This window comes from Neoarius graeffei, chromosome 7 (assembly GCF_027579695.1).
Source record: "Neoarius graeffei isolate fNeoGra1 chromosome 7, fNeoGra1.pri, whole genome shotgun sequence".
Taxonomy (NCBI): Eukaryota; Metazoa; Chordata; class Actinopteri; order Siluriformes; family Ariidae; genus Neoarius; species Neoarius graeffei.
The window spans coordinates 86841729-86858688 of NC_083575.1; the positions used below are offsets into that span (position 1 = coordinate 86841729).

At 42.3% G+C, this 16960-nt stretch overlaps 1 protein-coding gene across 1 annotated transcript in view; it reads left to right on the forward strand.

Annotated features, from left to right (window-relative positions):
* The window catches only part of arhgap10 (Rho GTPase activating protein 10), a 270463-nt gene that overhangs the window by 179407 nt on the left and 74096 nt on the right, over positions 1-16960 (forward strand). Inside the window, exons 16-18 of the mRNA XM_060926548.1 lie at positions 7788-7846; positions 10821-10926; positions 16615-16774. Of these exons, the coding sequence (XP_060782531.1) occupies positions 7788-7846; positions 10821-10926; positions 16615-16774 (325 nt within the window). The remainder of the gene's footprint in view (positions 1-7787; positions 7847-10820; positions 10927-16614; positions 16775-16960) is intronic.

Below are 16960 nucleotides of genomic sequence, written 5' to 3' on the forward strand. Positions count from 1 at the left end.
GACATTTGCTTCATACTGTCATGACTTATTTCATAATGACACATTTGTTGTATGACATTTTGACTTCATAATGTAATTACATTTACTTCAGTGACTCATTTATTTCAGAATGACGTGTTGGATAATGACACGTTTTCATCAGAATTATTTCGTAATGACATTTACGCCATAATGTCGTGGCATTTACTTCATAATGACATTTGTTGGATAATGACGTGTTGACTTCATAATATAATGACATTTACTTCACAATGACGCATTTATTTCAGAATGAAGTGTTTGTTGGATAAATATGTGTTATTTACCAGCTGGGAGGTCCGTATGGTGAAACACCGTGACCGAGGTCTTGAAAGTACTGAGCGAGGCCCTCTGGGCCGAGGTCAGTATTCAAGGCCGGGGTCACGGTATTTCACCATACGGACCGACCTTAAGCTGATAAATAATATATTTATTTTTTTCTTTACCAAATTCTAACAGAAAACGAGAGCGCCCGAAAGGGAAAACCGAGCCGAGCCGCCATTTTGAATCCTCATTCACGGCTGTAATGCAAATTGCTTCCTCCTCGGTATACAAGTGCACTTCCATGGCAGGAAAAAACTACATTTTGCCGCCTATGTAGTCCCCTATTTATACAAAATTGAGTCATTCAGGATTCAGCCATGTTTTTGCTCGCTGTTGGCAACAGTTAGAGGTTTTTAGCTTTCTCCTGAAATGTTTTCTTTTATTTCTTCCTCCTCGGGGTAGTAAAACTCGCTTTCGCTGTGAACACTGTCGTTATCGCTATCCATGCTGTAAAATTAATGCTATTCCCCTGATAAATGCTGGCAAAAATTTATAAGATTTTTGATAATCTTATAAATAAACCTTATTTAAAAAAAAAAAAGATGAATGTTGACAAAAAATGCTATGTTTGCTGTTGTAAACGAGTGAGTTGCCAGAGGTCCGTAACCTGGGTCCGTAACTGGGGTCCGTACTGTAGGATACGGACCTGCTTGCCAGCCAATCAGAGGGCAGGATTTGATGGAAACCGCACCACGAAAAAAATAATGACATTTAATTCACAATGTAATGATATTTATTTTGTAACGATACATTTTCATCAGGGCAGCACGGTGGTGTAGTGGTTAGCGCTGTCGCCTCACAGCAAGAAGGTCCGGGTTCGAGCCCCGTGGCCGGCGAGGGCCTTTCTGTGCGGAGTTTGCATGTTCTCCCCGTGTCCGCGTGGGTTTCCTCCGGGTGCTCCGGTTTCCCCCACAGTCCAAAGACATGCAGGTTAGGTTAACTGGTGACTCTAAATTGACCGTAGGTGTGAATGTGAGTGTGAATGGTTGTCTGTGTCTATGTGTCAGCCCTGTGATGATCTGGCGACTTGTCCAGGGTGTACCCCGCCTTTCGCCCGTAGTCAGCTGGGATAGGCTCCAGCTTGCCTGCGACCCTGTAGAACAGGATAAAGCGGCTAGAGATAATGAGATGAGATGGTGACGTTTTCATCAGAATTATTTTTAGAATGACGTTTACTTCATTCGGGACACATGTATTTCATAGTGACGTTTACATCATAATGTCATGATATTTATTTCATAATGACGTGTTGACTTAATAATGTAATGGCGTTTACGTCATAATGACTCGTTTATTATTGGATAATGACATGACATTTCATAATGACACATTTGTTGGATGACATGTTGACTTAATGTAATGACGCATTTATTTTAGAATGAAGTGTTTGTTGGATCATGACATTTACTTCAGAACACAATGGCATTTATTTCAAAATGATTGTTTTATCATGACACATTTTCATCAGAATTATTTCAGAATGACTTTTTTATTTCATTAGGACACATTTATTTCATCATGACGTGGGCTTCATAATGCAATGGCATTTATATAATAATGACACTTAACAAAACAAAACGAATTGTTGTAATCTTTCAGTCAAAAGAAATGGAGTTGAAGCCGTTTAGTGACCTGAAATCTTTCGCTTTGGATTATTTTGTGTGAAATGGGGAGTACGTTTCTAAAGCAACCTCAACTTTAATTCATTTATATATTTGTTGCTGCACTTATTGAGATAAGATGCTTTGTTTGTTTTATTTTAATTCTGACTAAAATGTGAAGCAGCTATTCTTAAGATTTGAGTGTTTACATCTCGAGAATATTTTGAGTGACAGATTTCCATGACTTGATAGCGATATCTTCACGCACCAAAAGTTTTGGCTCATCTCATCTCATTATCTCTAGCCGCTTTATCCTGTTCTACAGGGTCGCAGGTAAGCTGGAGCCTATCCCAGCTGACTACGGGCGAAAGGCGGGGTACACCCTGGACAAGTCGCCAGGTCATCACAGGGCTGACACATAGACACAGACAACCATTCACACTCACATTCACACCTACGCTCAATTTAGAGTCACCAGTTAACCTAACCTGCATGTCTTTGGACTGTGGGGGAAACCGGAGCACCCGGAGGAAACCCACGCGGACACGGGGAGAACATGCAAACTCCGCACAGAAAGGCCCTCGCCGGCCACGGGGCTCGAACCCAGAACCTTCTTGCTGTGAGGCGACAGCGCTAACCACTACACCACCGTGCCGCCCAGTTTTGGATCAGTGGTAGAAAACTGAATTTCTTTCCAAACCATTCCAGCAGTCAGAGTGCTGGATTATGATCCGGTAAGGATTGGCTCGGTCTTTTTAAATTCTTTTTGTTAAAATTCAAAAGAGGAAAACCAACCATAAGTCTCATCCATAAGACAAGTCTCAGAGAGGGTCCAGTTTTATACTTCACAGTAAATGAACGCAGGAACACCAGAACCCTCGTTTTCGTGAGTGTTTTGTTTAGTTTCATCGGCTCGTCGTGGAGAGATCTGGAGCAGAATCACACGGCCAGGCTCAGCGAGTCCGTCACCACTGAGGCTACTTCTGGATGTGACTTCACACAGGAACTGTTTTGAAACCGAGGTCATAAGGTCATGGGATACAAAACTCTTTCCATTTGACCGTTCCTAGAGAAATGCTTCCAGCTGGGTGATTCTTGTTTTCATTCCGCTTTCCCCTGCTACTGCTGAAAACATGGCTCAAGGAGTCGGAGTTTCGAATGCTGACATTATAATAGGCATGTAACAATGCATCATGACACAATGTATCGTGATGCAACAATTTTACGGGCACGTGTGATTCACATCATGCGCTCCAGCATTCTATTAATTATGCAAATGCACTGTTTGAACACTAGAGGGGCCAATTTGTGCAACCCAAAGAGTTCAAATGTATACAGAGCACGCTGATCTCGTCTTCCATAGAGATCTGCATTTGAGAAGACCACTTGTGGCCCGATAGCACGCGTTATAGGTCCTACGGTGACACGACCATGTGATAAGTTTAAAACAAACACTTGACTAGCTTTCAAAAGAACACCAACACTGTTTTGTCCGACTTTGGAGCTTGTGTTTCAGTCGATCGTTTTCAAAGTCCCAGGTCAAACGCTTGGTTTATTCGGTCAAAATTTTTTGGGAGATCCAACCATCCACCCATTAACCGTAACCGTTTATGCTGTGCAGGGTCTTGGGCAAGCTGGAGCCCATCCCAGCTGACTATGGGCCAGAGGTGGGGTGCAACCCTGGACAAGTCGCTAGATCATCGCAAGGCTGACACACAGACACAACCATTCACACTTGCGGTCAATTTAGAGCCACCAATTAACCTAACCTGCATGTCTTTTGGGGGAAACCGGAGCACCCGGAGGAAACCCATGCAAACCCCACACAGAAAGGCCCCCGTCGGCCACTGGGCTCGAACCCAGAACCTTCTTGCTGTGAGGCAACAGTGCTAACCACTACACTATTGTGCCACCGAGAATTTATACGTTTATTTATGTATTTAAGATATGGTGAGCCTGGAGTATATTTTGTTTACAATATTAGACCTCTATTTGATTCAGTTAGTCTTATACAGACAGAAATGCCCAATGTTTTGCGTAGTTTATGATTCACAAACTTGATCATGAATCGAATCAAATTCTTTCAAATACCTGGATTTGGTTTAGTCTGCATCTGAAATGTTACAATGCAAAGTGAAGAGAGAGGTCGTCTTCTGTTGAAGCTGATTTGTTCAGAGATGCTATTCTGCTCAGCACGGTTGTAAAGAGTGGTTATTTGAGTTACTGTAGCCATTCTGTCAGGAACCACTTGGAACATTCTTGCATCAGGAAGCTATTTCTGTTGACGGAACTGGCGGTGTAGTAGTAGTAATTGTAAGGGCCTGACTGCCGGAGGCCCAATTGTTTTCCGAAGAATTCATTGAAGGAATCTGGAGGAATTTGTGTGTAAAGATTGTTTGTTTTCCTAAGGATTCTTCTTCTGATGATTCTTTTTCTTCAGGACTTGGCCATTTTTGAGGTGGTTCCCGTGGGTGAAAACTCATGAAATTTGGTACACACATCAGTCCTGGCCACTGCTATTCAGGGATAGAGGTTTGGCCCTGGGTGTGTCCGGGGGACTCCAGAACGCCCCCACGTGTCATTGAGATCTTTGCCCGGTATATAGTTTCACCTATCTGTGTCAAATTTGGTAGGTGTGCAGGGTGCCCCAAGATGAACAAAATTGTGAGGTACATTGTATTAGCCATACTCAACAGGAAGTGAGTTACTTTTTTGGTTTTGTGCGTTTTGACAAGTTACATTTTGACGTTATCCTGCTCGGCAGTTTGTTGGATTCATGCCAGATTTGGTATAAGTGATGTCAAGATGTTGCTGATTTTTGAATTGCGAAGGGTTTTGCGATATCTTGATGAAGGTGCTCGGCCCTTCATCACCGCTTGCGGCTATATTTGTTTTTGTTGTTGGACTAACCCCGGTTCCAGAAAACTTGGGATATTTTCCAAAATGCATTAAAAACAAAAAGCTGATTTGTGAATTCACAGGAACCTTTATTTAACTGACAAAAGTATAAAGAAAAGATTTTCAATACTTTTACTGACCAACTTAATTGTATTTTGTAAATATCAATGAAATTAGAATTTGATGCCTGCAAAAAAAAAAAAGTTGGGACAGTGGCAAAATAAAAGTGAAAAGTTTATAGGATATTCAAGTCACACCACCATTTTGGAAGATTCCATAATAAGCAGGTTGATTTGGTAACAGTCAGAGTCCTTCCTGTGCCAGGACCTGGTCTTCCCAGGCGGTCTCCCATCCCAGTACTAACCCCAGGCCCTTGAGGCTCATTGGGCAGCGCTTATCTCTGCTTCTATAGCCCTCTGTCTCTTGCCTGTACAGCTTGGATTATAGTGGCAGGCTGGTCCTTTGGTAACCGTGAGAGTTTGACTCCCTACTCGCATCTGTATTGCAGCGTGCCTTGACAGACGGCAGTAAGTACCTTTTTTTTTTACACTCCTTTGTGCCAAAATTTGTGAGAAAATTGTCAATTCAAAAAGAATATTTCTCAACGCAGGGTTTTTAGGGCTTTCAAAATCGACAGTACATAATATTGTGAAAAAATTCAGGGAATCCTGAGACATCTCGGTGTGTACGGTAAAGGGCAAGGTCGGAAACCACTGTGTGTGACCTTCGAGCCCTCAGGCAGCACTGCCTGAGAAACCGTCATACTAAAGTGACAAATATAGTCCCATGGGCCTGAGAGGACTTCAGAAAACTGTTGTCACTTAATACAGTCTGCTGCTGAATCCAGAAATGCAACCTGAACCTGTATTATGCAAAGAGGAAGCTGCCATTCATCAATTCTATGCAGAAACGCTGCCAATTTCTCTGGGCCTGAACTCATCTCAGATGGACCAAAAGACGGTGGAAATGTGTGCTGTGGTCAGATGAGTCCACATTTCAGCTTGTTGACAGGAAAACCGGACATCGGGTTCTCGGTGCCAAAGGTGAACCCGTGCATCCAGTTTGTCATCAGATAAAGGTGCAAAAGCCCATATTTGTGATGGTCTGAGGGCCAATCAGTGCTCACGCATGTGTGTGATGCATATATTAGGATTTTAGAAAGACATTCATCAAGGCAACATCTTTTCCCGGGAAGTCCATGCTTATTTGAGCAGGACAACGCCAGGCCTCATTCTGCACAGGCTACAACAGAGTGCGTGTGCTTGACTGGCCTGCTGCCAGTCCAGATCTGTCTCTGATTGAGAATGCATGTGGCATCATTTAAGAGGAGAATCAGATAACAGCGAACACGGACTGTTGAGCAGCTGAAGTCTTGCATCAGCAAGAATGGACAAATATTCCAGCTGCAAAACTGTAACGATTAATATAGTTAGATCCCAGATGATTAAAAAGTGTTTTAATAGGAAAGTTGACGGAGAATATGGTGGTAATAATGCCTCAGTCCCAACTGTTTTGTGTGTTGCAGGCATCACTTTGTTTTCTTTACAAAATACAATTAAGTTGGCCAGTAAAACTATTGAAAATATTTTCTTTGTGCTTTTGAGTTAAATCAAGGTTCACGTGAATGAACAAATCGCAGATTTTTGTGTGTTTGCATTTTGGAAAATATCCCAACTTTTCTGGAAGTGGGGTTAGTTGTAGTTATAAGACTGTTACATGTGGGGGGGGGAGGGAGGAATCCCAGAAAATCATCAAATCTGAGCGAGACGCATCCCCCCGCCCCTTATTATATTAAATACCAGTACAGCAGTGTGAAGTAAAGAATGTCATGTTAATCGGTAACAGACTCCTTGCTTGACGTTTTATACTCGTACATAATGTCCACATGGAACGAATTTGTGGTTGTTTTTTTTTTATTTATTGATTATTTCTTCATCATCCTCCGGCACAATAGCCTGGCAAGCCAGACTAAATGTGAATATTTAGTCTGGCCTCGCTCGTAGACATTTCCGAAGGGTGTGGGAGGAACAACCCGCTGTCTTTCAAACGGTCTCTGTGCGTATAGGCCAACGCTCTGACCAATCAGCGCAACAGTGACTGTGACGTAGTCAGAGCGACAGAAAGCAGTGGGGGAGGCCTTGAAATAAATAATTTTTCAAAATGCGTGTTAATTAATAAACAGGTTCTAGATATTAAGAAGTTTGGAGATAATGACCACAAGTTTGGAGTCTGTACCACATACACTCATTTTTTTCAAGTGTTTTTCAAGGGTTTGCTTCAACTGTTTTTGAGAGTTTTTATTTAGTGGTGTTTGGTGAAATAATTTCCCTTGAATTTAAAATAACGGGAAAATAAGAAACAATCAAAAAGTAATGTTTCAAAGCTGTTTATTAATTCTTCGTACTGCACAAACTAGCCCCATCCTTTTGGCTACGAGCGGAGCCAGCTGGTAGATCAGACTTTTGCCATAGCCGGTCAGCAAAACAGCGAAAACGTCCTTCTTGAAAAGGAATGAACGGAGAGCCTCTTCCTGCTCATGTTTCAACGAAAACTCCAAGTCGAATTCTTCTAAAACTGATTCCAAAGCGGAGTCAAACGCGCGCTGTTCACTAGCCGTAGCCATCTTTCCTGTTGTGCTTTCTCCAGCGTCGCGCAGCCTTGTCACTCCTGCAAAAGCCCGCCCAAAGAATCCAAACAAAAACCTTGCGTTGTGATTGGCGGGCACGATTTGATTCCCGGGGTGTTTTGTTGATACGGTGCGAGGCTAGACCCACTCGTAGGCAAAAATATTTTTGGCCGCTAGGCGGATGGGTCTAGTTTACTAGGCTACCGGCACAAGTATCTACAGGTGGATGCTGATGTGTGTGTCTCTTCTTGTGTGTATAGGTCTAAATAAATAACCCACCTATCTTACACACACACACTCTGTTCTTGTCTCCTGTCCAGGAGTCTTCCTGAGCCGTTAATGACGTATGCCCTGTATAAGGAGTTCATCATCCCTGCAAGTAAGTGTGTCTGTTTACTCAGAAGGGTTTAAAAGTCCTTTTGTTCTGTTCCCCTAAAATCAAAATTCATCTGTGGTTGTGTGTTAAAAGTGAAAAACTTATCAAATAAATTTTACAAAAGAAAAGAAAAAAGTTGGCAGAAGGGAGAAACAATCTGAGGTTTGATTTTCGGATTATTGTGGACCTGAAAAGTTTACCCTGATTGTCAAACAGCCCATAAAGCACAAATTGACACATTTACTATTTAAACACTACACAAGTGGTAGCTGCGATAGCGTAAGTGATAACAGGATCTATCTTTCTTGTGGTCGCTCCACAACATCACTAGAAACAGTTAAAAGCATGACATGATGTTCGTGAATAAATTAAAATTGGGGATATTGTGGAATAACACACCGGCTGGTAATTCAGATATTTTTGCGGAACTGCCGTGTGAAGCTAGCTTGGCAAGCCAGACTAAATGTGAATATTTAGTCTGGCCTCGATCCGTAGACATTTCCGACGGGTGTAGGAGGAACAACCCGCTGTCTTTCAAACGGTCTCTGTGCGTATAGGCCAACGCTCTGACCGCGCAGTGGGGGAGACCTTGAAATAAATCATTTTTCAAAATGCGTATTAATATTAGTAAACAGGTTCTAGATATTAAGAAGTTTGGAGATAATGACCACAAGTTTGGAGTCTGTACCACATACTTAACATACACTCATTTTTTTTCAAGGGTTTGCTTAAACTGTTTTTGAGAGTTTTTATTTAGTGGTGTTTGGTGAAATAATTTCCCTTAAATTTAAAATAACGGGAAAATAAGAAACAATCAAAAAGTAATGTTTCAAAGCTGTTTATTAATTCTTCGTACTGCACAAACTAGCCCCATCCTTTTGGCTACGAGCGGAGCCAGCTGGTAGATCAGACTTTTGCCATAGCCGGTCGGCAAAACAGCGAAAACGTCCTTCTTGAAAAGGAATGAGCGGAGAGCCTCTTCCTGCTCATGTTTCAACGAAAACTCCAAGTCTAATTCTTCTAAAACTGATTCCAAAGCGGAGTCAAACGCGCGCTGTTCACTAGCCGTAGCCATCTTTCCTGTTGCGCTTTCTCCAGCGTCGCGCAGCCTTGTCGTCACTCCTGCAAAAGCCCGCCCAAAGAATCCAAACAAAAACCTTGCGTTGTGATTGGCGGGCACGATTTGATGCCCGGGGTGTTTTTGTTTATATGGTGCGAGGCTAGACCCATTCGCTAGGCAAAAATATTTTTGGCCGCTAGGCGGGTGGGTCTAGTTTACTAGGCTAGTGTGGAGCGATTTAATATAGTGAATTTTATACTTCTGTTCAGTCACTTTATTTAAACTATTTATACAGTAAGACATTCATATAATTAAGTTATTCCACGAAATCGAGTCGTACATGAGCCGATAACCGATGAGGCGCGTAGCACCGGGTCGTCTATAAGCCATGTACGACGAGGTTGAGTGGAATAACTGTTTTCTTCTATCCACATTTCACTGGATTTTAAGAAACGGAGCATTTTTCTGTTTTGCAAATTCGATAAATAAAAGCTTTACCTAAAACGTCCGACAAAATCATTTCCGCTCAGGTGCACTTCTTTAAAAACCTAGCAACGGCTGCACGAATTTACTTTAGTGTTGTGTGTGGGTTTTTTATTTTTTATTTTTTTTGGTACAAAGCGCCGAGGCATAGAACAGCCTTGGACATTTAATTTATGTAATTTTCAAACTTCTTTTTGAGCTTTTGAACCAGTCTAAAAAAATTCAACACATTTTTAATGCTTAAAGATGAAGAATGCAAACAAACCAGCGAAATGACGGGAACAATTTGTGAAAAATGTGATATCTTGGGGGGGGGGGATGGGTTCTTACCATCAAATACTTTAATTTCATATTTTGTTGAGGGTTTTTGTTTATTTTTTTTGGGGGGGGTTGTTTTCGAGTAGTTTTTATTTCGTCCTCGGCTGGTTCAGCAACACGCTCCGCCATTTTGTTTTTCTTTGCTCACCAGTGGTGTAGTGGAGATTTTTAAAGTGGGGGTACGCGATTCGTGATGTCATCGATTTGATATCTTGTCAGAAGCGGTAGCCTTTGTTTGGTCGCCTATGTTTGGTATGAATGATTTGTATAAATGTTACGTTCTTTTAACAACACGAGGGCACAAGAAGACACTTTTTTTCCAGACATTTTTGTGTGTGCAATTTTCATTCGTGTTTGTCAGTACAGCCCAACTGTTATGGCGAAAAGCCGCGGTTTATTTTGTCTCCGATAAATATGCCAAAATGGCTAAAGAGGAACAAATTCGCCTTCTCCTTCCGAATGCATCATCGTAGACAGCACCACTCTGCTGCTGGAACTCAACATAAACCTTGCATAGGTTTAACATGGACTATCAGGCGTGAAGCCAAAATATTGGAAATTATGATACACAAACACCTTTGCTCATGTTCGATTCATGTTCATTTGAGCCGAGCTGCATTCGGAATTCGATATTTTTACTAGCCTACTTACTGCCGTGGCAACAGCTACAGCATGTGTCCAGAAGTTCAAAAAAAGTCACGTCACTCACTCACATCGCATACAAACCAGCAATGGGCTGAAATTTATTATAAAAGGCACCAATCGAATAAATCAAGCATTTAGTCTGGCGCGATTGAGGCACCTGCGTATACAAAATGCATGACATGCAGCCATTGGGTTAAGCCCTACCATGCACTCCTTCTTAAAGACTTGAGTATTTCTTTAAATTTATTGTCATTTCACATTTTTTGAATCTCACCTCGGGAGAAGTGGGTGGACGGCGTACCCCCGCGTACCACGCCCACTACACCCCTGCTACTCACGGTATATGAGTAAATAGCCTAGTATAGCCTAGTAGTAGAGTAGCCAATCAGAGCGTGCAATTGCTCATATCCAGTGAAAGTGGATAGAATAAACACTGTCATCACTCGCTTTTCACATCCTTTTTGCGAACAGAGAGCGCGAGTCCGGAATCCCGCGTTCAGGCCATCCACTGTTTGGTGCACAGGCTGCCTAAGAAGAACCGAGAGGTGTTGAGTTTGGTCACCAAACATCTCGCCAAGTGAGTGTTTTCTCCATCTCTGCTCCTTTTACACCAGATCTAAGGGTTATTTGCTTTCCATTCAGGTCTCTTTTCACTGCTTGTCTTTCTTCTAGCTTGTGGTCTTTTTTTTTTTTTTAACTCATGCTTGTTGTTCTTCCTTCTTCTTTTCACACACTGAGCGAGGGGAAAAAAGGCCAGCTCTTGTTGCCATGCAGTCATTAACCCTAAAGCCTTTTCATTCATACTCGATCTTCATTACTTCATGGGATTTTACACACACACACACACACACACACACACACACACACACACTCTAGCACAGGGACCTCTGGCTTTCAGTAGCCTTACCTCAGTCACCAAGGCAACGGCACATATGCAGGAAGCTCGGAGGCGAGCAAAGTAAAACCACACGTCCACATGCGCGCGCACGCAAAACAAATTTATATATTGGTCAAATAAAATGATCATAATCGCAAGTGATGTAGATTAAGAGCTTTAAGGTTTTTTTTTTTCCTTTTCTCACAAGAATACCCCGCCCATGCGTTTGGGAAAATGGTCTCGCTGTTCTGGAAAAGCTTCTCACTGATTGATCAAACGAGACATTTCCAAATGTTGACAAGCTGTTCAAACCATTTCCTACCTTTTCAGTGTCCTACATTTTAATATCGTGTAAATAGCAGGAAATTGAAGATAAGTACATAATCTCTGTTACTCCTGGGAACTGGGCAGCCTCATCTTGTTTTTTTTTAAAGCAGGATTCAGTGCCAGCGTGTGCGCAACTGGAAATGAAATTTGGGTGATCCGCTCTTCAGTTCTTCCTTCCACTCACTCTAAAGCGCTGGCTCTGAGACAAGCCGGTTAGAGAAGGAGAGAAAGAGGCAACTTTTCCGCCGTTCTTGTCTGAAATTTGATTGGAATGGTGATTAATTGGCAATGTGGCTTTTTATTTATTTATTTATTTATTTAAGTCCCGTCAAAGCATAACTCTTGAACTGGCTTCAGAGACGTGCGTCTGAGCATCGACGCTTTATAAATAGAACGGCTTCCTAGCTTGTCTCCCGTTTAACACATCGAGCACTTAACACGTCGTCTTTACGTTCGCAGCGCAGCACACGCCATAAGGCGACAGCTTAAATAGCGTATAATAACGTCTGAAGTCATAAACCCAGACCTAAATATCCACCAGGGATCAGGGACGCGTTTCTCCGCTCAGAGAGACGAACACGACACCCAGATCTTTAGTGTTAATTGTGCACTCTGAGCTTTTTAAAAGCGATGAGATGATGTGTGAAAATATAAGATGTGAAGATTGAATTAAATGAGACGAGACGAGACGAGACGAGAAGGTTAGATAAAATGAGATGACCGCGTCAGATGAGAGAATTCGATGAGGTGGCGTAAGGCCAGATGAGGCGAGAGTCAATGAGATGGGATGAGAAGTCGAGATGAGCTGAACTTGAGTAAGACGAGAAGAGGAGGTACAATGAGATGAGACGTTGACGTGAAATGAGATGGGGTGAGAAGATCAAGTCAGATGAGATGAAGAAATCAGGCGAGATGAGGAGACGAGCTTAAAGAAGATGAAATGAGAAGATAAGAGAGTGAGATTAGACAGTGTTGTAGTCGAGTCACTAAAGTCCGAGTGCAGTCTCGAGTCCCCGGTGTTCAAGTCCGAGTCATTTAAAAAAAAAAAAAAGTCGAGTCGAGTCCAACACTCCAACCGCACCATTTGACAGTGGCTGTTTCAGCGCCGTGAACATGACGTACGGTATGAGCAAGTGAATGTGCTTCTCTTCATCAGGGAGTGTGAAGTATTTTGTCAGAGATGGTTGGGAGACGGATGGAAGTGCAGAAGGTGTGTTTATTAATGCACGTGAAGACGGTAAACAATCCAGAACCACAGGCAAAATCGTAAAATGGTGAAACAGGCGATAGGCACAAACAGGCTCTCGTAGACTCGGCAGAATCAAAGACGAGAAACAGGAAATCAGGAAACCAAACAAGGAAATAAGGCTCGGTAATGCGTCAGCAATGCGACTCAATACTTCGCAAAGTAAGTGTGTTTTCACAGTTTTTATATAGGCGTGCTGGTTGTGCTTTAAAGCTAGACCGCCTTTCAGATTTTTCAAGTGGAGGTCATAAAAAGAATTTTCTTCGACACCCAGTTATTTTTCTTTAGTGGACTGAAAGCTACAGACTTCCAATTTTATTATTATTATTTATTTTTTTAAAACAGAACAATTTAATGAATTTAAGGCCACATGGCCCTAAATTCTCCGCTATTTTTTTTCCTGCTTCACCATGACCCAGTTCAAGATACTACATCCTGCATGACGTGGTGGGTTTTCCCCGTTCGAAGGCATCGTGGGATACAAATTTGAAACAGGAGAGAAAAATGGAGGACGTGAGTGTGCGAATGAAACGTGGAAGACCGACTACAGTAACGGAAAGAAAGCGAGAAGAAAAGACGTTATGTTCTATACGAAGGAAAGGAAACGCAGGACCAAACTAATAAACATCGGCGCTCAGCGAGCACCTCGGCGTGATCAGCTGTTCATTTAAGCCAGTATCTCACTGGGCTGCGACAGCTTGCGAACGTCATTCGCGCGAGAGTTTCAAAAGTGTCTTGAAACATTCGCAGGGCTTCTCAATTTCCTCACACGAGTCGCTAAGTGTCGCTCCTTCGTCGCTGAAATTTTGAACGTGTTCAAAAACTTCGTGCGACACAATTTCTCTCAAAATAGCCGCAAATGCGTCGGCGGTGTCGCAAAGCCGTCACGAGCCCTTCTCGAGTCAGTTTCCGTGAGACAGGAAGCGCGAATGTATCTCACTGAGCTGCGACTAGTTGGAGACACAACAATTGCGGTAAGATATGCGAATATCAATTCAGTGTGATTCCAAGTGAAAATTGTCGCTAATTCGCATATTTTATCGCAATTGTTGTGTCTCCAACTAGTCGCAGGTTGTCGCAGCTCAGTGAGCTGCTACCCTTAGCGACGGAACGATGGAACGGTCAGTGCACGGTCAAAGGTAAACCTGTAGACGACAGTAATGCAACACTGGATGCTGCAGGACAGAAAACCCAACAGAAGAATGAAAAGAAGGTAAACCTGCGCATGTGCATGCGGACTTGCTCTGTCTGCAAGTGATTTTTATGCACGTGAATCCCCTCAAATTCAGTAACTTCCCAGCCACAGAGCAGAACGGCCTGATATTTTGTGAGATATTACAGAAATAAACGTGCATCACAATGACCACATTTCAGACGGGACTGAATTTCACCGATTTCCTGAAATCGAAAGGCCGTCTAGCTTTTAATCCTGTGCAGGTGTGAGGAGTTTCCAGAGCGCGCCCGAGAGTCTATCTGATGCACGCGCCAAGGCGTACAGGTGTGACACTCTTGCACGAAATTAGTACAGAATTAATGGAGGTATAAATATCTTAGGCCAAATTATTATGGCATGTTACAAAAAAAAAAGTAAAGAAAAAATCCGAGTCCTCGTCTCCAATTTGAGTCCGAGTCATCAGCGCTCAAGTCAAGTCACGAGTCCTTAATTACGGCACGACTCGAGTAGCCCAAGCCTGAGATCAGATAAGATGAGGTGATAAGGTGAGATAAGATGAGGCGAGATGAAATAAAATGAGAAGTCGAGATTAGATTAGCGGAGATGAAATCAGGTCAAATGAGACGACGTGAAATAAAACGAGATAAGGAGTGGAGAAATACGTGCTGGGATGAGAAGTCAATAGAAGATGAGATGAGCTGAGAAGAAAAAAAAGGTCAAATGAGACGAGACAAGGTAATGAGGTGATGTGAGAAGGTGAGAAAAGTCGATGAGATGGCATAAAAGGAGTTGAGGTGAGACGAGAAGTTAAGATGAGATGACGAGATGAGAAAATGGAGTGAGATCTGATGAGTGTCCTAAGAGGAGATGAGAAAATAAAATGTTTTGATCCTGAAGGAAGTTCTGGTGCCAATCGGCTGATTGGATGGATGGATGGATGGATGGATGGATGGATGGATAAATGAAAAAAAAAATGGGGGGATAAACCTATAATGGGTAATTTTTTAAATATGTTCTTTATAGTGTCTGTGAGGCCCCAAAACCTCATGTGTCCTTTGGAGTGTAGCTTTCCCCAGTCGTAAAAATGTTTTATCTCATTTAATACATGAACGTTCAGATCTCAGTGTTGGCTTCAGCAGGATCTTGGAGTCCTTCCTTCCTTCCTTCCTTCCTTCCTTCCTTCCTTCCTTCCCTCCCTCCCTCCCTTCCCTCCCTCCCTCCCTTCCCTCCCAAACCCAATAAAGCACCTCATCTCTTCTCAGTCTGTCCGTCTGCTTCAGGGCTTTGGTTTAATTTATTTTCAAGTCAGCATGATTTCAATTTTATTTGTATCATGTGACAGCTTAAAAAAAATGCCGATTTCATAACTACTAGTTTAAAATATTCTAGAACTCGCAACCTTCTGATCAGTAGTTCACAGCCTTCACCACTTCCATTGTTTCTGGGAATATTTATTGAAGGAAATAAGTGAGTAAGAAATCTGACACGAGTTGATGATCTGGAAAGAAGGGTCAGTGATATTAATTAAGGACGTTTGAGCCTGATCCTACCGAAGCCGCGAGAGGCCCTTCATATAATCCTTTTTTTTTTTATTCACCTTGTTATCCCAAGATAACGACATAATTAATTCAGGATCTCGAGAAAACAACACAACTAATTCGAGATCTCGAGAAAACAAAACCGTTATTTCGAGATCTCGAGAAAACAAAACAATTATTCCGAGATCTCGAGTAAACAGCTGAGAAATGGTTCATTCAGGTGCGCCAAGAGACTTGATATGCTGACTTTGGGGCTATTTCTCATTCTGTATAGACGCAACTTTGGTCATTAGAATGTCTGGAATAATCGATCACCTAATAAGGCAATATTTTGATCAGGGGTTGACACAGGGAGAGATTGCATTAAGTCTTTTAATAAGGGATAATTTCAAAATTAGTCCGCGGCACCTCCGCAGAAGACTGGCCCGGCTTCATCTCTACCGACGGAGATACAGTGATCCAGCTGAGATCATGAAATAATTTTGTTTTCTCGAGATCTCGAAATAACGGTTGTGTTTTCTCAAGATCTCGAATTAGTTGTGTTGTTTTCTCGAGATCCTGAATTAATTATGTCGTTATCTCGGGATAACAAGGTGAATAAAAAAAGATTATATGAAGGGCCTTTCGCGGCTTCCGTATGATCCTTAATTGGATGCTAATTTTTTTTTTTTAATTCTTACGATTAACATTTATTGAAGGAGAAATTTTAACTTGTACGATTTGTTATTGGAGTACTGTAATTTTACAAGAGTAAGTAATTTTGCTGCTAATTTAAACTCAATTAACAAAAAATGTAAAAAAAAAAAGTGACCAATCCTCCGTTTGTTTAATCTGTGGGGGGGCGGAGCTTATCCTTAATTATGTATTTAATTGAAACAGAAAAACCCTAGGCTTTATTTTGCGGAAATATTGCAAAGCGGGATCAATTGTACGTCTTAAATGACGTGATGCTATTAAAGGCTCAGAAACATGACCCTATTTAAGACTTGAATACAGGTCAACTCTGAGTGACGTCACGTTATCTCGGCGAACCTCCTCGAGAAGGTGCCGACGTCGTCGCGATCAGTAAAGATGACGTGTGGATGTATATTTCTGTGTCGCAGAGTGGCGGACCACAGTAAGCAGAACTTGATGACGGTAGCGAACCTGGGCGTGGTGTTCGGCCCCACCCTCATGCGGCCTCAGGAGGAGACGGTGGCGGCCATCATGGACCTCAAGTTCCAAAACATCGTCGTGGAGATTCTCATCGAGCAGCACGAGAAGGTGACACTTCCCCTCGGCAGTCAGAGGACTGACTGACTGACTGAGTGATTTTAGAATTATTCTGAATCTCATCATCACAGGCTGATGGCAGGTAATCAGGTGTCAGAGTTCAGTTCTCGGATTAGACATGATGATAAAACCACTGCACTTGAAAATGAGCTTTTTGGATGTGGCTGTGAAATAAAA